At 39.2% G+C, this 23757-nt stretch overlaps 1 protein-coding gene and 1 pseudogene across 1 annotated transcript; both read right to left on the bottom strand.

The window, feature by feature from the left end:
* Window positions 1–5748: 5748 nt before the first annotated feature.
* On the bottom strand, window positions 5749–13773 carry LOC145501660 (uncharacterized; annotated as a pseudogene).
* Window positions 13774–13836: 63 nt separating this feature from the next.
* Window positions 13837–22149, bottom strand: LOC145499534 (protein phosphatase inhibitor 2-like). The gene is made up of 5 exons (XM_081479052.1): window positions 22045–22149; window positions 19573–19779; window positions 18471–18562; window positions 17133–17308; window positions 13837–15987 (listed from the first exon to the last, which is right to left on the bottom strand). Exons 1-5 carry the CDS (start codon window positions 22107–22109, stop codon window positions 15973–15975), a joined length of 555 nt encoding a protein of 184 aa, XP_081335178.1. The 5' UTR covers window positions 22110–22149; the 3' UTR covers window positions 13837–15972.
* Window positions 22150–23757: the final 1608 nt, after the last annotated feature.

Below are 23757 nucleotides of genomic sequence, written 5' to 3'. Positions count from 1 at the left end.
GATTTATTCACACATCAACTGAGACCTTTTTTCCAGGGAGTATTCAAGGCTTGGAATTCAAGGACATTTCAGGAACTCTGAGGGTCTCAGTTTTCCTCTGCCAATTTTTTCACCTAGATTGGAAGATTTTCCCAGGCAGGGGAGATGGGTACAAATTTTCCCCAAAATCAACTAGTTGAGCCTAAAAGTCACGTTCTTCTCATACCCATGTGCATAATGCTCAACAGATTCCCAGATGTACCAAATAAAATTCAAAGACAGGCGGGAACAGTTTGAGAACTTTTTTATATAATTTAGGACTTTCATTTTTAAGGACTTTTCAAGGACCTAGCAAACTTCCACTTGTTTTCTAAGGTCTGTTCAAGCCATGCATTGTCACATAACCCAGCTGCTTTTTTTTTTTTTTTTTTTTTTTTTTTTTTTTATATTAACTAACAGTACCGAGATTATTTACTAATAGATTATTCACATGAAATATACAAACGCGATTACATTGCTCACAAAAATTAATACTAACAATACTACAAAGCTTGAAAATTAAGAGATACAACAGAAGGGAGAATATTTTGATTAGCTTTGTGCTTTTAAAATGCAAAAAGAAGAAAGAAAAAGAGAAAAAAAAAAAAAACAGTCACAGTTGTCATGCTGTTCAAAAAGTTCAAATAATAATAACGCCATCTACGTGATTAACAAAAAAAAAGAAATAATACATAAATTAATTTGGGATTAGTACCCACTTTTTTTTAAAATAATCTTTCTTTTTGATCTTACTTTCCGTTTCATATTTGATGGCAATTTTAGTACGAAATCCTTGAATTGTGGGTTGAATTTGGCATCTTCTGCAGTCCCATATAAGTAGTTTACCAATGATTATAAAATAGTTCAGTAAGTTGAGTAAAGGGCATGGTTTGGATAATATTCCAAATAAAACATCTTGGAGGGAAAGATGAACCTGCTGATTTGAGATTTGGTGCCAGTAACCTTGAAACTCACTCCAGAATCGTTTAACAAAGGAGCAGTGATAAAGTAGGTGGTATAAAGTTTCCGGTTCTGCCTTGCAAAATGAACATAGATCGTCTGTTTTAAAGCCTATTTTGTGTAATTTTGAATTAGTGTACAGAATAGAGTTGAGCACTTTGAATTGAAATCCTTTCACATAAGACTCAAGAACAACAGAGTGTGGCAGACTGAAGATTTGTCTCAGCTGATCGATAGAAAAGTTAAAATCGTTCTGCAGTTTGTTTATGATATTAGGCAATTGTGCTATTTTGCGAACAAGAAGTGAGTAATAGTCTTTTGATTTCTTTTTTCTGACGTCGAAGATGTTGTCGTCAATAAAGAAGGATGGAGGAGCTAAAGATGGACAGGAAATGATATTCTTTAAAAAGGACGGTATAGAATGGCGAAGGCCAGCCCATTGCAAATAACTAATATTGGCTATCTTGTCAGACCAGTGGCTGAGTGCATCATTTATAGTTAAATCAAAATGTAGGTCTTGGATACGAATCACTCCCGCCTCAAAATACTTTTTGTAGAAGACTGGTCTTGTTTCGATACGAATTTCCTTATTATTCCAAATAATATTTTGCCAATCTCGTTGAGAGGCAAAGGAATCACGAAACTCTGACCGCCATGAGAGCATTTCACTGTAGAACTGAGAGAAGATGTTGTAATCCTTTATATCATAGTTACAATTTAAAAAGAAAAACCCTCCCATGGGATCCAGCAAGTGTTTTAGATATGATTTCCATGTTCCGTTGTTGTCATCAAATATACGTTTTATCCATGCCAGCCTTAAAGACTTAATCATGCAATTTATATCAATCATTTTTAAACCACCTTCCTCGTATTTATTTATAGCCGAAACTCGAGTGACCTTATCCGTCCCATTCCATAAAAATTTGAATAACAGTTGATTCAATTCTTTCACTAATTCTTTAGGTGTAGGCGGTACCGAGCAGACATAAACAAACTTTGGAATAAGAAATGATTTGATGATTGTAACCTTGCCGTACACAGATAATCCTCTAGAGGACCAGATGTTGATAAGTTTTTTAATACTATCCAAACGTTCAATGAAGTTCTTTTCTTTTAATAGTTTTGGGTCGTACGTGAAGTACACCCCTAGTGCTTTAATTGGCTCGTTAGGCCATTTAATGCCAAACGGTTGTGCTTTGTTTCCTTTTGATGAACCAATCCACATACCCTCGGTTTTTGTGCTATCATCACTACTGTATATAGCTAACAAGAGCTGGCTGCATAATTCACAGGCTTCTCTTGTTCAATCTCCAACATTAATAAATTACTGAACTTCAAATTTCAAAGTATTTGTTATTGTTCACACTGCCCATTTGTACAGGTGGACATTTGAATGAATGAATGAAGTGTCTTTATTGTTCAAAAGATAAAATTACATATCTTATGTTACATTTAAATATAACAATGTTAATGGGCTACAATATGTCTCTAAATAAGATAGATATTTACATAGAAACAAATACAAAAATCGAATACAAAAAGTACACTATTTACAAGGCTACATTGTACTTAAAAACTATCCTATTAAAGAATGTATTCTTGAAACGGTCCGAGTGAATGGCGGGCATTGCGGAAAATTTATTCCTTAAGTTGTATCTTGTAATCTTAGTCTCAGGGAAATTAGCTCTAGGAGGGTGGTTCGGGATATTAGAAACCTTCCTACAAATTCTATAATCTTGCACTTTAAGTAATTCACCTATCTCTAATTTCTTGGAATTCATTTTGTAGAATTCAAATTCATTCTATTTTGGCCTGCCCACCATACAAACTGATTTATTAAGTCTGCAGAGTGATCTATATCATCATAAACCGGAGCAATAATCGTACAGTCATCAGCAAATTTAAAACCAAGTCCCTCGTTCCCTAATTTAATCTCCAGATCGTTAAGAAATATATTGAACAAATAAGGTCCTGAACACTACCCTGGGTTGTGCCTTTGTTTACTGATTTCCAATTACAAACGGAACTGCTGAAAATAACTCTGTTTTCTATCTCGCAAAAATCCTAACCACCAGTTTATAATATACGGGTTAAGCGGTAGACTCTTAAATGAACATAACTATCATCTGTCCATCTCAATAAATTTAATGTTTTGATTCCAATATTGCATGACACACTTACAACATTCTTCTAAAAAGCAAAACAAAAAATATCCAAATTCTTATGCAACTTTATTCTCTCTGCTTCTAATAAGCAGTTTTTGATTAAGAAAATCTTATAGAACTAAGAAAACTTCCAGAACCAGGGTCTTTCCTTATTTGTTTCAAAGATTTCTACATAACTGACATATCTATCACTCTCATTAGGCACTCATACATAAGAATATTTGCAAATTTATTATTTCTATTTCTATTTCACTGCATGGAAAGAAAAAGTTATGCAAATCAGTGGAACTGTACTAAAGAAAAGCCAAACCACTTCACATCATTAATATCTATTTTACAGATGTCTGTTCAGTGACCTGGCCTTGAATGGCAGTGAGGCTGGAGGTGACCTTGTTTTGATAAAGACCTCACTGTTTTTGTTGTGCAAATCAAGTTGTTCTTATGCTTACTAGTTTGCATTTACATGAGAAAAGAAGAGAGGTGTGTATCAAAGCAAGGTCACCTCCAGCCTTGCTTGCAGTCATAGGCCAGGTAACTACATGCACAACTGTAAAATGGCCTATTAAAAGACATGTTTATGCACAAGATTATTCAAGCTATTCACTGATATTTAGAGATGGAGATATTCAGGCCCATGGTCTCATCTATTATTTTTGTCTCCTTTTCTATTAAGTTTTTGTTTTTACTTTTCTTTAGTCACTTCAAGGCTTTACAAAACACATTAGAGTTGATGATATTACCCCCAATGTACAGTCTGTATCAACAGTAAATCTCCTGCACTATTCTAAAATTTATTCTAAAATTTACTGATCGTCTTCTATCTTTAACTTAAGGGCACATTAACCGATTCATGCGCATTGCTAAGGAGGTGAAATTTCACTTGTGTCAGCCTGTGCACCGAAAATTTAAACAATTCAAAAACTTTCAAATTCGGTTACATTTTAGATGTTTTTTCTTTGCGTTTCACAAAATTCAAAGTAACAGAGTACAAGCAAAAACAAACTAAAAGAAAAACGGAAAAACAAATGCAAAAGAAAAAGGAAAACCATCTCCATGTGGCTTTTGTGTGCTTTGTTTGATCTTATCGAGCTGCTGGTAGTGTCAACTGCACACGCGCTGATAGGGTAACTTCCGATAGATATCGCGGGCCCTTCTCGTTTCTTTAAATGCCAGAGGAAATACAGTTTTCCACTAAATCAAGCTTTTTTCGATGTGATACGATTTAAGGTGGCCGAACACAGTTTTCGCGCGCGCTTTTGCTGATGCAATTCAGCGCGCGCACAAGGATTGAAAAACAAACATGCCTTCAATAGAGCGATCATTTTATTTACTCAACACCCGCACTATATGCGCTATTTTTCTCCATTATTGAACGCAGTGTATTGATGCCTTTAGTCTTTTATTACAAAGCTATGTTAGAAAAGGTAACGACGCAAAGAACCCAGCAATTCTCAGCTTTTTCTTTGTTACCGAAAGAACCCAGTTAAATGCGGCGCATGCGCAGTTGCTCGAAAAATTGAGACCGATTGCTTTTGCAGAAACTTGCCGATTTCTAACGATCCAGTCGATAGAATTTCAAGAAATTTGGCAAAAAAATAATTCAGAAACCACTTGAATGATCTATCGCAAAAAATCTGAATTTTGACATAGGGAATTTTTAATAATACAGAACATGCAGTGAAAACGATTTACAGCGAATTACGAAAGTCGCCTATGTCAAAATTTTATTAGAACAGTGTTGACAGAAGGGATTTAATGTCAATTCATAGTGGGCAAATGATGAAAAAAATCTAACGACTGAATTTTTTTTAAATAAACAAAAACCATTTTTTAAGCCTTGTTTTTAACCAGCCCCGTTGCCATGGCAACAGCACTCACCTTAGCCAAAATGTGAGAATAAACCCTTCTGTGGTTAACCTTGACTCTTGCAAAAAACGGGCGCCAAAGCATAAATAGCTTTAAAGTAATGGTGAATTAGGCAGAGGCTCTTGAAAACTGTGTTCGGCCACCTTAAGCCAACCTTGGGACCATAGCTATGCATTTCTTTCGTTAAATCATCCTTTTCCCTGTAAATTACGAATTTTTTTAATAGTTACAAATTCTCTCAAAATCTGACTTTTTTGGAAATGTTCAGTTCTAGAAAATTTAATATCCATACTCCCCCCACAGAAGAGATTAGAATTTCCTGGGGGTGGGGGGTTCTGTAAGACCAAAATATTTAAAGAAATGTATGAAGCTCAATCAGAATTTCCAGAGGGGTGGGGGGACTTGGAAAAATTCCCTTCTGTGGGGGAGGTATGGATATTTTCTGGAACTACACAATGAAACAAAATCTATGCATAGCATAATGGAGATTATAGTTGAAATAATAAATCAAGGGGAAACATTCTAATAAAGTAATATGCTTGGGAGCCTTTACAATTTTTCAGATTAAGTCACATGGCCATGGGCGTGGCCTGTAACATTATCACTGGTGTTACTGATGATGGAAAAGTTAAAACACTTGAAATAACTCTGAACTAAGTAAAAATCACAAGGTTGAGAGAATTAATTTTCCTTAACAACGGCTTAAAAAGATCAGTTAATGGGCCCTTAAATGATGTGCCTAGTAAAATTTGAGTTTACAATTTACATCTTTTGCTGTGTCACGCAGCTGTGCTACACCTTGGTCTGTTAAACTTGAACTCCTAAACATGTGCAACCTAGTGAGTTTACAATTTACATCTTTTAGTGCATCACACAGGTGTGCTGCACCTCGGTCTGTCATATAAATACTCCAAAGCAATAAGTTAGTGAGTTTACAATTTACACTTTTTAGTGCATCACACAGCCGTACTACACCTTGCTCTGTTATATTGCCCCATGGAAGGTACAACGTAGTGAGTTTACAATTTCCATCTTTCAGTACACTACACAGGTGTGCTACATCTCGGTCTGTTAAATTGTCACCATAAAGGTCCAACTTAGTGAGTTTACAATTTGCATCTATTAGTGCATCACACAGGTTTTCTACACCTTGGTCTGTTATCTTGTCACCAGAAAACCTCAACGCCGTAAGTTTACAATTTTCATATTTTAGTACATCACACAAGTGTGCTACTTCTTGGTCTGTTATATTGTTCTCTCAAAGGTCCAGCTTAGTGAGTTTACAATTTCCATCTTTCAGTGCATCACACAGGTGTGCTACACCTCGGTCTGTTATATTGTTCGCTTGAAGGTACAACTTAGTGAGTTTACAATTTCCATCTTTCAGTACACTACACAGGTGTGCTACACCTTGGTCTGTTATAGTGTTGTCATCAAGGCCCAACTTTGTGAGTTTACAATTAACATCTTTCAGTGCACCACAAAGGTGTACTACACCTTGGTCTGTTATATTGTTAGCATGAAGATGCAACTTAGTGAGGTTACAATTGCCATCTTTCAGTACACCAGACAGGTGTTCTACACCTTGGTCTGTTATTTTGGTCTGGCTGAGGGCCAACTTAGCGAGTTTACAATTTCCATCTTTCAGTGCACCACACAGGTATGCCAAACCTTTGTCTGCTACATTGTTATAAGAAAGGTCCAACTCAGATGGTTCTTGTAGGTGTGTTATGAAATGCGCAATTGCTGTACAGTCAGCAGGTGTTACTTGACCAAGAGACAAATCTAAACTGTTACTAAAGTTATTGTTCTTCTGCAGTTCAGAAGCTGCCTTCTTAAGGAGAGTTTCATTGTTACACTCGTGCAAACATTTCATCAAGAGTAAAGCATTCTGTTGTGCTTTATTTGTCTTCACTAGCATCTCTTCTGTCAAAATATCACAAAGAAGGCTCATGTAACTGTTACTGGATTTATGTTCCTGGCCACCAAGTAGACCTGCCACAAACTGAATCACAAGATGCCACTTTGGGTCTGAGACATTTGAAGTGATAAAATCACTGAAATCACTGGGCTTCATCTTTGCAACTTTTCTGGCTGCAAGCAGCTCCTGCAGTATCAAATGGATGAAACAGAATTGAGGCTCAAGTTTAAAAGGTGCAATCTGACGGTTTGGCATACGGTTAAACAAGCCACAGCCTTCAATTCCCTTGACTTCTGCTGATTCAAACACCAGTCGCCTTTCTTCTATCCCTGTTTTTGCCAGTGATTCTACTTGACTTAATGTTTTTTCAACAGAATCTGAGAAGCCAACATTTCCTGTAAGATAATCCTCTGTTAGTGGTTTGTCCTTGAATTCTGGGTGGCACTTGAAAATAAACAACCTCAGTGCTCCATTGTAAATCTCTGTTGAAGTTGTGGGCAATGCACCTCCCAAATCAGTGTCTTGCAGTTTGATCAACTCTTCCAAAATGGAACAGACAATGAAACTGTTCACAGGAATGTAACACAAGGACAACAACTCTGTATTGCTACTGATATGCCCCCATACTCTATTCCTTGTCTTAATGTCACGAGCAAAAAAATTGTCTACATATTTCTGGACCTTCTCTGGTGTAAATCCCATTATCTCCACTCTTCGGTCAAATTGTAGCCCTGCAAGACTCTGCACCACATTTGGCCTACAAGTTGTTAGAACTGTGGCTCCAGGGAGCTGTTTTCCTTTCATTAGTTTCATATACAGGGCAGAGAATGGCATCTTCTCTGTTGCACTATTTCCACCTTGTGCTCTCTCATCCTCCAAACAGTTCTCAAGGTGCTTAAATTCATCTAGGCCATCAAAGATAAGTAGAACTTTCTCAGGGTTATCCAAAATGTCCTGCAAAACGTCATTGTCAATACTCTCTTCTGAAACTAAACGACTCAACAGACGTTTGAGAGAAATATTCGTGGATGTCTCAGAATTGAAACATCTAAACTGGTACATGAACAAATGTTCGAAGCTTTTGTTACCGCCACGCAAGAGGTCACCCTTGCTCCAGTCGCGCGACAATTTTTTACATAGCAACGATTTTCCGATGCCTGGGCGACCGATTATCAGAATTTTGCGAGGATCTTGCCATTGGGTGTTATAATATGCATTAGCACGTGCCTCCAGGGACCTGTTCCCGCGGTGCTTTAGCCTATTTAGTATTCTGTTATAGCTCGAAGCTCAGTTGTAATCGCGTGGTGCTCGAGTAAAGTGTATTTCGTTTTACTCCGTGTGTGTCCTTCATGATATTACATGGTGGCAGCGAGCGGAAAATTAGTCTAGTTTCTCTTGGTCGTCGGCGAATTAAACTGTCAGCGACATGAGCGATGAGGAAGGCCACAGTGGAACCGGTGGAAGCTCTCCTACAGTTGCTCAACCTTCAACGAACCAGTCTCCAATGTTTCATCAAATTTCGCCGCCTCAACCTCTTGCCTTGCGGCCCAGCGGAGAAGTAGCCGAGAACTGGAAGCTCTGGAAGGAAAAGTACAACAACTATTTTGTTATTTCTAGGCTAGACCGAGAAAGTTCTCAATATCAGCTTGCGATGTTCAAGCACACGATCGGCGATGAAGCTTTGAAAGTTATCAAAACATTTAGCTACACCGAGGGCGAAGATTCGAATAATTGGCGAGTGGTAATGGCTAAAATGGAGAAACACTGCATTGGAGAAGTCAATGAGATCTACGAGCGATACTGTTTTAATAAGCGGGATAAGCTTTCAACCGAGTCGGTCGATTGTTTCGTTACTGAGCTGAAAACGTTGGCTAAGACATGCAACTTTTGTGACTGCTTGCGCGATAGTCTTATCCGTGATCGCATTGTGCTTGGTATTAAAGATGAGCAGACCACCAAGAAGCTACTGAGAATTCGAGATCTCACTTTGAATCGGTGTATCGATATCTGCCGCAGCGAAGAAGTTAGGGCGCTGCACATGAAGTCACTATCGGAACCGGTGGACAACATAAACCAGGTCAAGTCTGAGAAAAAGAAGCCTCGAGTTCCGACGCCGGACGGACAGTCGGGAAAGAAAATTTCGTGCAAGTTTTGTGGCTATGAACATGCTTCTGAGAGAAAGAAGTGTCCTGCGTGGGGCAAAGTGTGTAAGCGGTGCAAGAAAAAGAATCATTTTGCGAAAGGGTGCAAAGATGCCGCGGTTAACGCCTTTGAGAGCGACGAAGACTTGGAAGAGATCAGTGTTGTAAGAGTTCAAGCTATGAAGGATAAAGCTGTGTTTGCTCAGATGCTGGTTCAGCAGAAACCCGTGAGATTTCAAATTGACTGTGGAGCCAGTGCCAACATTGTGCCATTTAAACATGTGAAAGGTGTGGATCTCGAGCCTTGTTCCCAGTCCCTCGTTATGTGGAATGGCACCAAGGTCAAGCCTGTTGGGACGTGTGCTCTGCCCGTTGTCAATCCCCGAACTAATACAAGGTATAAAGTGAGATTCTTAGTCGTCAAGGAGAATCTAACTCCACTCCTGGGTTTAAACGCTACCGAGAAGATGGGTTTGTTAACCGTACACAAGGAGAACTTTGTTAGCGTTGTGGAGAATTTAGAAAACGATCTTACTAACAAATACCCAGATGTATTTGATAATGGCCTTGGCAAGCTATCTGGAAAGGTTCATCTGCAAGTAGATCCGGTTTGCCAACCAGTGATTCTCCCAGCCAGGAAAGTGCCTGTATCTGTAAAGGAAAAATTCAAGGCAGAACTCGAAAGGTTGCAGGATCTAAAAGTTATTGCTCCTGTGGATCAGCCGACTGAATGGGTCAGCCAGTTTGTCGTTGCTGTGAAAAAGTCTGGTGATTTACGCGTCTGCATTGATCCAAAACCGTTGAATGCTGCTTTAAAGAGAGAAAGATACCAGATCCCGGTCATTGATGATGTGTTGCCCGATTTAGCCGAGGCTCGTGTGTTTACAAAGGTTGATCTCGCATCCGCTTTCTGGCAATTGGAGCTGGATGATGAGTCCAGTCTGTTGACAACTTTTGTAACTCCCCATGGGAGATACCGCTGGCTTCGTTTACCATTTGGGCTGTGTCTCGAGCGAGATATTTCAAAAGCATTTGAATCAAGAGTTGTTAGGCCTGCCTGGTGTGAAGTGTATTGCGGATGACGTACTAATCTATGGAAGAGATGATGCTGACCACGATAGTTCCCTGGAGGGTTTCATGAAGAGGTGTCAGCAGAAGGGCATAAAGCTCAACCGCGCGAAATTGGAATACAAGTGTAAGGAAGTCCCTTTTCATGGACATGTTCTGACATCAGAGGGCCTGAAGCCAGATCCACAGAAGGTCAAGGCAATTACAGAAATGCCGCGACCAGAAAAGCCTGAGGATGTGTCACGTTTGAATGGTATGGTAAATTACCTCAGTCGTTTCCTGCCAAACCTGTCTGAAGTAATGAAGCCGCTACGCGACCTTACCCATAAAGATGTTGAATGGTGTTGGTCCGACGCGCAAGAACGTGCTTGGAGTGAAGTGAAGAGCCTTATCGCATCTGCTCCTGTGCTAGCCTACTACAAGCCTGGGGAGCCACTAGCAGTGCAATGTGACAGCAGTCAAGCTAGTCTTGGCGCCGCCCTGATGCAAGGCGGTCACCCCATTGCTTATGCAAGCCGAGCACTAACAGAGACCGAGACCCGTTATGCTCAGATGGAAAAAGAAATGCTTGCGATTGTTTTCGCCGTGGAGAAGTTTAACGACTACACGTTTGACAATAAGACTATTGTTTTTAGCGACCACAAGCCGCTAGAATCAATTTTCAAGAAGCCCTTGCACCGTGCCCCCAAGCGTTTGCAAGGCATGATAATTCGTCTTCAGAAGTATGACCTGGAGGTGAGGTACGAGAAGGGAAGCAAGATGTTTCTGGCCGATACCCTCTCGAGAGCATTTCTCCCTGCCGGTGAGCAAGACGAGAATGAGTTCGAGACAATCAACATGATGAAGTATCTGCCCGTATCGGAAGAAAGGCTTCTGCAGATTCAGCGAGATACCGAAGCAGATGACTCTCTTCAAGTGCTGAAAGCCGTGATTCAGAAGGGCTGGCCAGAGCATAAGAGTAACGTTCCTAGTGTCATTTCTCCTTACTTCAACATGCGTGATGAGATGTCGATCCAGGATGGTCTCATCTTTAAGGGAGAACCCGTCGTGGTTCCACGAGCGTCGAGGAGCGAGCTGTTAAGACGAATTTACAACTCACATCTTGGGGTTAATGGCCGTCTAAACAGAGCCCGTGAGTATCTCTATTGGCCCGGGATGACAGCTGACATTAAGAACTATGTGTCAACCTGTGAGGCATGTCGAGAGTTTGAGCGGGGTCAAGTCAAGGAAACGATGATGTCCCCTGAGACACCAAATCGACCTTGGCAACGAGTGGCTGCAGATTTGTTTGAGCTTGAAGGAAAAACCTACTTAGTCACCTCAGATTATTACAGCGATTTCTTTGAACTGGACCATCTAAGATCTCCTTCGTCGGTGTGTGTCATCAGGAAGTTAAAGGCCCACTTTGCGCGCCACGGCATTCCCGAGCAGCTGGTGACAGATAACGGTTCACAATTTACGTCATGCGATTTCCTGAAATTCGCGAAAGACTGGGACTTTGAACATCTGACCAGCAGTCCATACCACAGCCAAGGAAATGGTTAAGCAGAGAGTGCAGTGAAGGAGGCTAAGAAAATTCTCAGAAAGTGCAAGTCCAATGGATCGGATGCTTTTCTAGCCTTACTCGATCATCGTAACACTCCATCTGCCGGTATCCAAATTAGTCCAACACAGCGCCTCTTCAACAGAAGGGCTAGAAGTCTACTACCGATGACAGCTAACCTGCTTGCACCACAGGCAGTTCCAGACAGTGAACGGTGCCAAGCCAAGCTTGAACAGCGCAAACAGCGACAAGCTCAGTATTACAACAGAGGTGCTATTGATCTGGATCCGTTAAAGAGAGGAGATACTGTGAGACTGAAACCGTTCCAGTTGGGCAAGCGCGATTGGCAGAAAGGAATTGTACGAAAGCGACTGGACGAGAGATCGTACGAGGTCGAGACGCCTTACAATGTTGTACGTCGCAACCGTGTTCACCTACGTTTGACAAATGAGCCATCACCGCCACTGATAGACGAGATACCTAATGAGATATCTGCTGAGGTACCAGAGGTGCTCGCTCCCTCTTTTGCACAGTCGTACGAGTCGCAGACAAGTTCTTCTGGAGAAGTTAGTCTACCCGCGTCGAGTCAAGGACGCTCGTCTCCGAGTGACTCGGAAGTTCCTTCAGCTGCAGTGACGTCACCACCCAAGCCGGTGCTTAGACGATCAGTGCGTCAGCAACGTCCACCAAAACACTTAAATGACTTTGTTTTGACATGAAGCCATGAACACTAAGAACACTTAGAACACTGAGACCTTTATCGCGTTATCACAGAGCTCAGTTACTTTCTTTATCAATTCATGCTTATTCGTATTGTGTATTTATAAGCTAGTTTTCTTTTCCTTATCCATAAAAGGGAGGGTGTTATAATATGCATTAGCACGTGCCTCCAGGGACCTGTTCCCGCGGTGCTTTAGCCTATTTAGTATTCTGTTATAGCTCGAAGCTCAGTTGTAATCGCGTGGTGCTCGAGTAAAGTGTGTGTGTCTTCGTTGGGATGAAATAACTCGTCAATTTTGTCTATAGGAATGGATTCAAGCTGGGGCTTCAAATAGATCTCGAATATTTCGTGTCTTCTCGACAAGTCAGCAAATTCGTGCTTCGCTCTTCCCGTGTAAATAACAAGATCGACAAAAATGTCATCCAACAGACATTTGTTTGTGATTTCGGGTTGAGCAATCAAAGGTTCCAAAAATTCTGTCTCTTCGCAGACTTGTCCCTTCATGGCCAATATGGTCTCACGCCGAGTGACTGCAGTTCCGCTCTGGTTGAAAAGATGCTTTTGACAAAATTTGGGGTCGAATGTGAATTCTTCAATTTGTAGTGCTCGCACCGAAAGATAACACAACTCTGCAAACACCAGAATAGCGAACAGAATGTTAACTGCGCAAATTCCCATCGCACAGGTAGCGTTGTCAGATCCAACAGAATTGTCACAGTCAATAGCTAAGCCATCATCTTTTGTCACATTGAAATCCGTGGAATTTAAGATAACTGTGGGCTTTACGGTAGCAGAAACGCAGGCAAATTCCGTGGGAAAGCCATCTGGATAAAACACGAAGTTCTGCAACACTACAAACAAAATCCCTAAGACGAGTCGCACAAGCAGATGAAGAAAGTAGAAATAAAACACGCGACGAGTTCTCAGTCTTCGACGGCGCCGAGGGTTTTCTGTATCTGGTTTCAAAGAGATTTCTATCTCATCAACACGAGATTTCACAAAGCACCATGAGTAAGCGATGCACACAGCCAAAGGCGGAAGAAAACACAAAAGAGCAAATCCGTACAGTGGAAAAGGAGAGTTGTAATGTTCGTCGTATTTCACCAAACACTCGTCTCGAGAATCTGGAGAGGAAGGACAGCTAAATGTTCGACGTTCGCTGGTTCTCAGATTTCCTGTATATGCACTTAATATTGCTAAAGGTGGAAGATGAAACAAGGCAACAACGTAGCCAAAAGAGCTGAAGTACTTTGACGATAACAGCTCCTTAGCGCCTTCCATCGAGGGCGCCGACCGCGCTGACAAGGCAAGGCGCTGCTGCCAAGGACGGCAGCTACACATCCAGACGTCACGTGATGAAACACACGGCGCGGGGGGTGATATGGATGATTAACAGACTGTAAAATGTGACTATGTTAAATGGGCTGTAAATCGTCACGTTCGATCGCGGGGTCGCCGTACGTCTTACATAATTAGGGGAGAACACAATACTATTCTGAGGGTGAGAGTGGGTGCTTTCTTTATCCCTCAAGGTCAGGAGTGCATGAGCAGACTTAAACAGATGTCCACTGTCACTGTGGAGACAAAATCTGCTTCATAATATTGCTTGGCCAACTGTAATTTCAGATAACCATTACCGGTAGTCTGTAGTTCAAAAAGCAGAGATAGCACCCTTAGTGAGACCAAGATCTGTGATTAACACCCCTAAGCGAGCTACTACCCATTTGGATATTAATTAACAAATAAAGAAACCTAAGCCATGTATTACACTGTGATAAAACATGACGGGCATTTGAGAACACGACGGAAATGTAGAAAACAAGAGCCGCAGGCGAGTGTTTTCTACATTTCTCGAGTAGTACACGGCTTAGGCTTCTTCATTTGCTTTGTGGCACAGAGGTAATATGGCGAAAAACAATAAAACACACTTTTTCTATGTTTTATACTCTGATAAAACATGGGTTTTTAACCAATCAGAGCACGTGCAGGGTCCTATCTATATTATAATGCTGGCTATTGCATATCCGCCATACATTTCCGAACTTATATCTGTTAAAGACACTAATGGAAGATATAGTTTAAGTTCAAATAATGGTATACTTGTAAACTTTCCAACATGCATCTTCTTATATGGCTGCCCCCAAATTATGGAATAATCTTCCCCTTTTTATTAGAAATATCTTCTATGTAAAGATCTGTAAATAGTTTTAAAAAGTCTCTTAATTAAAGCCCATCTGTTTCAGAAGGCATTTCTTAGTTAATTTTTTTCTGTTATTTTATAATTTTATTAGTGTATATCAAAATCGTTGTTAATTTTAACAAGAACTTGTATTAGAGTCTATAAGTAGTTATATTTTCTTAAACATTGTGATGCGCAGCTGAAAATGTTAAATTGATATCTGCATAATATAGGTTACTTATTATTATTATTATTATTATTAATATCATTAGTATCATTATCATTATCATTATCATTATTATTATCATTATTATTATTATCATTATAACCGATATTATTATTATAAGTTCCCCCCTCCCGGCATTTGATCAGGTTTCCCTAACAAGTCATTGTTTGAGTCCTCCTCACCCCTGCCCTGAGTATAGGGAAGCACTGTATGAATAAAGCCCACCATCTTGTCCAAGAACACAACAGAAAGTAACATTAACATAGTGATTGAGCTTGGTCATAATGGGCATGTTTTCTCTTATTTTCAAGAGCACATTGTCCCTTATCTTGATCACTTTCAAAAGATCACTGAATCTTGCTCTTAGCTTTCATAAACACATCAAGGCTGCCTTTAAAATTTAACAGAGTAGAAAAAACCAGCTGTTACTCAAATGTATTCCTCAAAAGTTGTCATGACTACAGGTGTTCCCTAGAGGAGGAAGAAAACTCCATTTCAACACTGTCTAAAGACTGATCCAGTAAAGATCATGTACAGCAGTCTGTTGTAACATAAATTTCACTCCCCCAATTGGCAGACCCACACAATCCTGAGGTGTATAAACTGAGGTTTTTATTCTTTATAGTTATTTTGCATTTCAAAGTGATTTCAAAGTGAACATCTACTAGCTAGCTGTAAAATCATCATTATGCTATCATTTGAAACAATGCGACCATGCTACATTAAACAGCAGCAGAATACACTGAGTTCCTGTTGAGGGTGAGCACAAGCAAGACTGAATTCCCTTAAACTGAATTTGTCTGTTCGTGCTATCTGAGTGAATTCAAGGTTAATTATTTGGATAGAAACATGACTGTGTTCCACTGATTGTAAGCATATATTATATACTTGACAGAGTTCATTAGTTTACAAATAACTGTTTCAAGGTTTGTTGTCGCTCTAACTTTTAATTTGAGTGGAATCAGTGTTTTGCATTGTGCTATATAAGCTGTTTGCTAGAGGTACTCTTTCTTGATATAATCTGCTATGTCAATACACTTTTATGTACATTTGTTTACAATCTGCTGTTAATTTCTTCTCCAGTGTACAGTATCTGACCAAACAACATTGTTTTAGCAATTTATTACAATAAAAACACGACGTGTATTCACTTATTAGCCTTCCTTATGTCTCATCCATCTGAAAAGGGAACAAAAAAGAATGAAAAGGGCATTGAACATCTGGTAAAATGCTGCTATTTTAGAGAAAATTTACACTAAAAAGAAAATAATTAAGACATCTGGGGAAATACATGGCAAAATCAGTGTTTAGAAGCTCCACTGCTAAAATGAAAATCAAAAGGATGAAATACTGAATGACTCAACTTCAACTTCATAGGTAACTTCAAAGGTTAATCTCATTGAACAATCAAAATTTACAAATTGACACCAATTTTTCATGCATATGTCCTGTTATTGATCATGAATGTCATCATAACATTGTCAAAGTAGCTGTGGATCCACAGAGTACTTTGACAATGTTATGACAAAATTCAAAATTCATTGTCAATAACAGGACAGACACATGAAAAACTGATGTCATCTTGTTTTTCACAATAACAAATTGTCCACTCTTGCTTGTTGATACATCACATAAATTATGAATTCATGTGTCAGTCCGCATATTGACAATGAAAATTAGCCAATAAGCACACAAGAATTTCTACAGTTATCGTAGAAGTGTGCTTGGATGTGTTCATAGATTGATCTATATATGTATGGCTCACTGTCACAGGCTATGACTTACACACAACCACCCCCAGGGGGGGAGGGAAGGCACTCCCATATGAAAAGGTCGTGGAAGCTTGTTGGGAAATTTTTATTATTAAGCCCCTAAAGGAGACCAATCTAGGCATGGCTTGAGCTTTTTTGACCCTTAAGAGATACCACTTAAAATGGAAATGACAGTATTTCTTCAAGTTCACTCTAAAATATACTTTGACAGCTAAACAGTGTCGTTTTGTCCTGAACCCCCTTATAGTGAGACCAAAATCTGTGATTTACACCCCTAAGCGAGACAACCAAAATCCCCAACTTTTCCATATGGGATTTCCACAGGGGCAAACACCCAGGCTTCACATTTCTGGTTGGTCATTAACAGGAGGTTTGACTGTAATTGGGCATTTCAGTGATCAACATCAGTCACCACAAAGGTCTCAGTATGATGATTAGATTAATTAGTCAGTTTAGCGTTCAAAATTTGACCAATTCAAAGAATCAGAACCACTATTTGTCACATGGAAAGCTCCAGCTGGTTTGATTGTTACAACAGATGCTTTTTATTACCTGCGTATCAGCAGCATCTTGCGAGGAGCTTGGTCCTTCTTTAGTGTTGTTTGCTACAGAGTCATCTTCATCTTCTAGATCTTTCAACTCTTGTTCTATAAGTTTCCTTGCAAGTTTAACTTTGGAATACTCGTTGTAATGTTTCTTTCTCTTATCTTTGAACTCTTTATTTAGTTCTAAAACCAAGATAAGAACAACAAATTCTGATGAATAAATAAGGGTAAAGGAAAAACTTAAATATTTTGATCAACTTAAATATTTTGCTTCAGGGAATAAGAAAAAGAAAAAAGAAAGTGACTCCTCACTTGGGTTACCAGGTCCAAATAGTTTTAAATCCAACTTGAAATTTGCATCATTAAGACTTCCTTTATGGAGGGGGGGGGGGGTGGGGGGCAAAAAGCATAACCCAGGGTTCTCATTTTCATATGTAAACTAGATGCAGAAAATGCAACCAAACTTCTGTAGATTTTGCTGTTTTGAATGATTATGTCATTTAAAGCCAATTTTCACTTTTCAAATTTGAAACATCACACTCTAATGGCAAATGAAATTTTGCCCACTATTTCTAGCTGCAGTCAAAGGCAGGGATTCCATTAAGATTTTCATTGGCAATATTATTGCTTTTCACAGGCAGGCAAAACTTCTTGAATTGAACTTTTTTTACAACAAAAACATTCCTCCAGATGGTCAAACCAAGAAGGTAAAATCTGTGCCAAAGCCAGTTAATTGGCCTGGTGTCCATCCCTTAATGAAACTCCTGCAGAGGGCTACAAACAAATCAACTTTACGGCCTGTTCGTTGGGCCTGTTGCCTTGAAAAGTTACTAACTAAACAGTAAATAAATATATATATATCTATAATTTGTAATCCTATTGGTGTAAAATGTCATTATTAACAAAGTGATATATAGCATCAAATCCTCATCTTTAAAATTTTGTCATCACAAGGCAGGAAAAAACCCAGGTTCAACTGCCCAGGGAAAGTAAATTTTGCTCTTGGGCAAGTGAAAATGGAAATTTGGTGGTCTGGTGGGCAAGTGAAATTAGCCTCAGTAGCCCTGTTAGTAATACTATAAATACAAGGGGTTAGTTTACTTTGCTGCATTCATCCTCTGTTATAGTCTATTGCTGGTTATAGATAGTTCCTAGTAAATGATGTAGTTGATAAGACATGAATGTTGCATGCCTATTTGGAAAGTAATATTTTAGTGAGGGCAACTGAAAACTGAAATTGTGCTGGCCCACTGCATTTCAAAATTGTTTTCCTGCCATGGATCAGTGTAGAGAATCGTTTATTTGAGCCTGGGACCATAAACTGCTGATTGGTCAGTTCACCCACCTTTCTGACTCTCCGATAACTCGTCATCAACATCATCATCGCCATTGTCTGCACTTTCTTCCCATGAACCTCTTTTTGGAGCATCTTTAATCCTAGTAATTCAAAATTATAGATTGACATATTTCTAATGTTTACTTAGGATGCATTCCTTTGGGATGACTCAGATCAGGGCCAGTAAACCAAGATCACTCGAATTATGACCAGTGCATCAAAGGAACTGATAAGTCCTAGACCAGAGTGGATTTATTGATGCACCATGATCCAAATGATCTTCAATCAGTAATCCTGATCCAGTTCATCCCAAAGGCGCCCCCCTGAAAACATTAGCCATGTCCTAAATAGTTTCACAAGATTGTGTAGACAATATTATTTTCCATGGTGTATATATATATCTTATTAGATGTTTTGGTGTGTAGTATTGCTGTATATTTTTACAAGTTGTGCTGTATTTTGATGACCCTGAAGGACGAGTCAAAATAAAAACAATGAGTAAAAGTGTAAAGCGATACTACACACCAAAACATCTAATAAGAGATTTATTAACCAACTGCTGTAGTCAATAAATTTATCAATCAAAGAGGGAGAGTGTGACAGTTTTGCATGTGCACGCCGACCTGTACAGCAAACAGGTTTTCTACTGTACAAATAACTGTACAATATCACTGTATATTTGTACTGTTTTTTGGGCAGCGTTTGCTGCAGTTGGATAATAAGTACATATATCAGCTGGTCTTACACAAGCACGTTTTAACACGTTGAAAAAAATTGCCACAAATCAATGAAAAACTAATTTAAAAGATTTTTCAGTGTCAGGTGACCAAGTTGTGACATTATTGATATTTAAGGAAAACCTCCTGCAATGACATAAAGAATTAAACTCTGCTAAGATTTAAAGAGCAGAAAACTTGTACTAAACATTTATAAATGTTAAGGTTTTGTTTGTGTTCTTTCCATCAAACTAGTAAAAACAAAATTATACTCAAAAGTTTGCGGAATTAAAAAAGCAGTAAATTTTTTTTAAAAAAAGTGTTATAACTACACTTTAACTGTCTGAGGTTCAAAGACATCTATGTACAAGCTCCCAGTTTTCTTTTACATTTACCTGTCATGCAAGTTTTCTGGATCTAACTTTTCAGGATCAGCCTCGTCATCAGAGAATGGCTCCACAGTCCCTTCAGCTCCTTCATCGTCAGGATCTTTCCATTTGTTGTACGGTGTTGGGGGTTCATTGATCTTAATGTGGCCATAGTCTTTATCAGGGGGATGATGTGTCATCAAAATGTTCATTTCATCCCAGTGAATGCCTGAACTGAAATTTAAAACATTAATTTCCAGAATTTTAGTCTCGACAACTAATCAGGGGTGCCACTTACAGGGCCTGTTACTGGCTTATTTACTAGCTGACAAAGAGCTTAAATCTGGCTGAAATTTCACATGAGAACAAAGACTTGGGGTAAACTTTGGACCTGGTAAGGCCAGAAAAGCCGGCTTACTATTTTCTTAGCTACATCGCCACCAAATAGCACAAAAACCCTGTCTGGGGATTAAACTTTGGCATACAGATTAATGAGAAATTCCCACAAACAATCTTGCCTGTCAGTAACTGTTTGTGGTAACTTCCCTTCTGTTTTAGTCCATATCTTCTGACTAGTGGATTTTAATTTTGACATGTGCCAGATATGAGCCCACAAAATACAATAATATCATGTCACTGACAAAATACAATTCTAAAATCAATTGTTATTAAGTTCAGTTCTGGCGGGTAATAAGAAGTCATTCTCATCCTTGTTTCACGCTCTCATGCAGTTTATTGGAGACTTAATTTTCAGTGCTTGGTTTATTACCTCCTAAACTATCTCAGGACTTTGATTCTATCTAGTATGGAAATTTCTTTTATAGTTATTTGATACCCGAGTCAGTGTACACAGCAGATGTTTCTCAAAGGAACGAAACCTTTGCTTGTCAGTCTGTCAAAGTTAATTTGCAACATGCGGTAGTATTTATGATAACAGGATGATCGCAAGGAAATTAGCAGATCAAATAAGGAAACTTGTGGTAGTAATCAAGCTACATTGCAGTAAGGTTTTTTTTTAAACGAAAATTATTTAAAAAAGCCATTTTTTCAAGAAAGAAAATTACCAGAGAAGTATAAACAAAAAATATTAGCGTGATAACCATCTGAGGCAGAACAAATTATTGATGCTGAAATAAAAAGCAGGATTGGAACAGAACATAAAATAAAAATTAAAAATTAAAATATTATTGTGACTAAAAAGACTCAACCAAATGATATTTTGCCAGTGAGATTTTCTCACAAAACAGAGTTATTTTCCCTCGAGATCACACCTTACACAATGTAATTAGGACGTTTATTTGCCTCCAAGCCACACACCAGCAATTAAGTCAGATTGGACAATATAAAAAATTCATTACTTGAACAATATTTTTTTTCCTTACGGTGTTCATTGACAACACCAATTTGCACAAGAATGTGAAATGTTTTCCTGTGAAAGAAAATTTTCAGTCACATATCAGTCCAAGAATGTGACATAATTTTTACCTCAATATTATTTCATGTGCCTGTAGGATGTATAAAGCTTATCTTATCCATTAACCCTAAGGTCGGTTTTTTATGAAAAGACAAAATAGTTATTGATACATCTTTGGATAAGACTTAAAATGTTATGGTATACTTTTACCACTTACAAAATAGAACAACCCCATAAATATTCGAACTAAGAATTATCCCTTCACACTTCTTAAATATTCATCCTGCAGACGACAAAACAGTGGGGGAAGTAAGCATAAATTCAACCCTATAATTAATGACACCGAAAACATAAGCTTGTGTTTTACAGTAATTTTGTAAGCTTATCCGCTCCCAAAGAGAATTTTAATAGGTTGTATGGACATATGGAATAAAATTTCTCTACGATTTTCAACCCACTCCAAGGGTATAATTCAATCCAAAGGATGCGATCGAGGTATTTATCACCTAAACTAATGGAATTGCCACCTTATTTGCCGCTCGCTTACAAGGTATAAATTGAAAGTTTAGCAGATTTCTTTCTCAGACCTTAGACACTTTGTAGTGTCTCAGATTTCTTTCTCAGACACTGTTTTATTCCAAAATAAGTAACCATTTACGCCATTCTGAGAAAATTGCTTTCTTATAAGACTAATAAAATGGACAGAAAGTGAATATTCTTTATTCCCAGAACCTTAGATCGACAGAGTGTATATTCCATGAACCATGCCACAATATCTGTTCACCACGGTGTAAATGAGGGAAAACCATTTCTCGTGAGCCGTAAATCATGGCTTATGATTATTTCTTAGCGAATAACAGTTATTCTTCGAATGTCGGAAAGTCTCAGGGTGACGAAGAGGGAAATAAATGATCTGTATCATTGATTTTGCTCAAGAGCACGTACTTTCGGAAAAGAGCGTGCATTAGGTCAGGAACTCCCGAGATCGCTAGACGATGGGAAAGTTCGTCCACAAAGCAAAAACGAAACGTTCTCTTTGGGAAAAATATCACGAGATGAAATATTTAATTTCTAGTGATACTTACTGGTGTTTATCTTCGGACTTGTTCCTCAGAATCCCTCGTTTAGGTTGGCTAGTTTCTTCGTCCATGTTCAATAATTTTCCCACTAACAACTTTGTGACTTCAACCCAGTTTGCCGCGGACTATAATCTGATTCTCGGGATCGGAGATAACCCGCGGGAGTGCGGGTCGCGGAAAATTTTAGCTGTCAAAGAGTCTTTTAGGTGCACTCGAAGAAGGATAATCAAAAAACGCTCCTATTTTCGATTTTAGGCTCCATTTCCGCTGGTCTCTCGAGTCCGACCTACTAGCGCGGGCTGTTGCTCTGAACAGCGGCTTGTAACTGAGCCTACTCCGTTTTAGAGGTCGAGCCTCGCCCAGAGTGGTCCTCTTCAGGGGACAAATAAAAATTCAAATTTTCCGACAAGCATTCCCGACCTTCTCATATGGGGGTCCCCCTCCTAGCTGTACTAGAATCAACGAATCAGCATTTACTCCGCTACACACTCCATCAGGGAGCCTGTTCCAGAGGCTTCTTTACAGGTGGTTCAATAGTTGTAATTATGGGAACTACCAAGCGTTTCCTCTGTACACCCTAAATAAGACCAGAATCCTTGATTTATGCCCCTAAGCGAGACGACGAGTATCCCCGACCTTTTCATATGCGAGTTCCCCCCGGGGGGTTATCTCAGCTGAATGTCGTGCAACATGGACCGAGTAGGGAGAACACCTGTACGGGGTGTCACAGTGAACCATTTCTCCTTCCCGGGCCCTGCCTAACTCAGTCAATGGGAGTCAATGATATATTTTAACTTATATATCTCCCTCATTGAGCTTGATGGCATTAGAAAATTGCGAAAATATCTTAGTGAATACCCAGGATTATGGATTGTGCACGACCAAAGTGCACTTTTGGTGCACACCAAATGAATTGCTGAAAAGTGTCGCTGATCAGACTGCTTGCGCCTGTTTCTCGAAATAAAGTGGCGTGGCAGGATGATGCCCATGTACTGACATGTTCATCGGCCGTTAACACGTTAGTTAACTCGCGTTTACTGTAGATGCTTCTCTCTGCGGACAAAAATGATGAGGATTATTGCTTTTCTACAGGGCGCCGTCAATGGTGGCCGGTCGTTTCGCCCACAAGTCGTTTCGCCTTCAAGTCGATTCGCCTACGCTAAACACTGATTACTAAATACTAAATACTTATCTAAAAATTAACACGCCGTTCCGTGACAACACGCGGTTATAGGCAACAGCGTCAGAAATAACAGTACCCGGTACCGTGGGAATCCCATGGCAAATAATTTATATTTAACAATTAGATTATGAGCTCGAGATTTCTATGAGGTGATGATGAGGCCGGAGGCCGAATCGACTATCGCCTCATAGAAATCGAGAGCGAATAATCTAATTGTTTTAGTAGAATTCTAACTTATATTAACGCAAATAATGGTTTCCAAATATTTTTCGACGCATTATTGAACTTTATCCTTTAACAAAATCGCACGTATTGAATTGTCCTTGGTAAATTTGTGGTTGTTTACACCTGTTTTTCAATAATTTCAAGTTTACAAAGTCATGAATCCGTCTATGTCCTTCTTTTAGTCTTCTCAGGAATTTAATTATCCATTTACATCTAAACTTTCTCCCAAAACTTCGGAAAAGCGATAAAAACGTCGCATTTCGTGGACGACCGACCGCTGCTGCACTCTAATGAACAATTAGACCCGTAGC

The sequence above is a fragment of the Orbicella franksi genome, chromosome 10, assembly GCF_964199315.1.
Source record: "Orbicella franksi chromosome 10, jaOrbFran1.1, whole genome shotgun sequence".
Classification (NCBI taxonomy): domain Eukaryota; kingdom Metazoa; phylum Cnidaria; class Anthozoa; order Scleractinia; family Merulinidae; genus Orbicella; species Orbicella franksi.
This window is presented reverse-complemented; position numbering and strand designations above follow the sequence as displayed.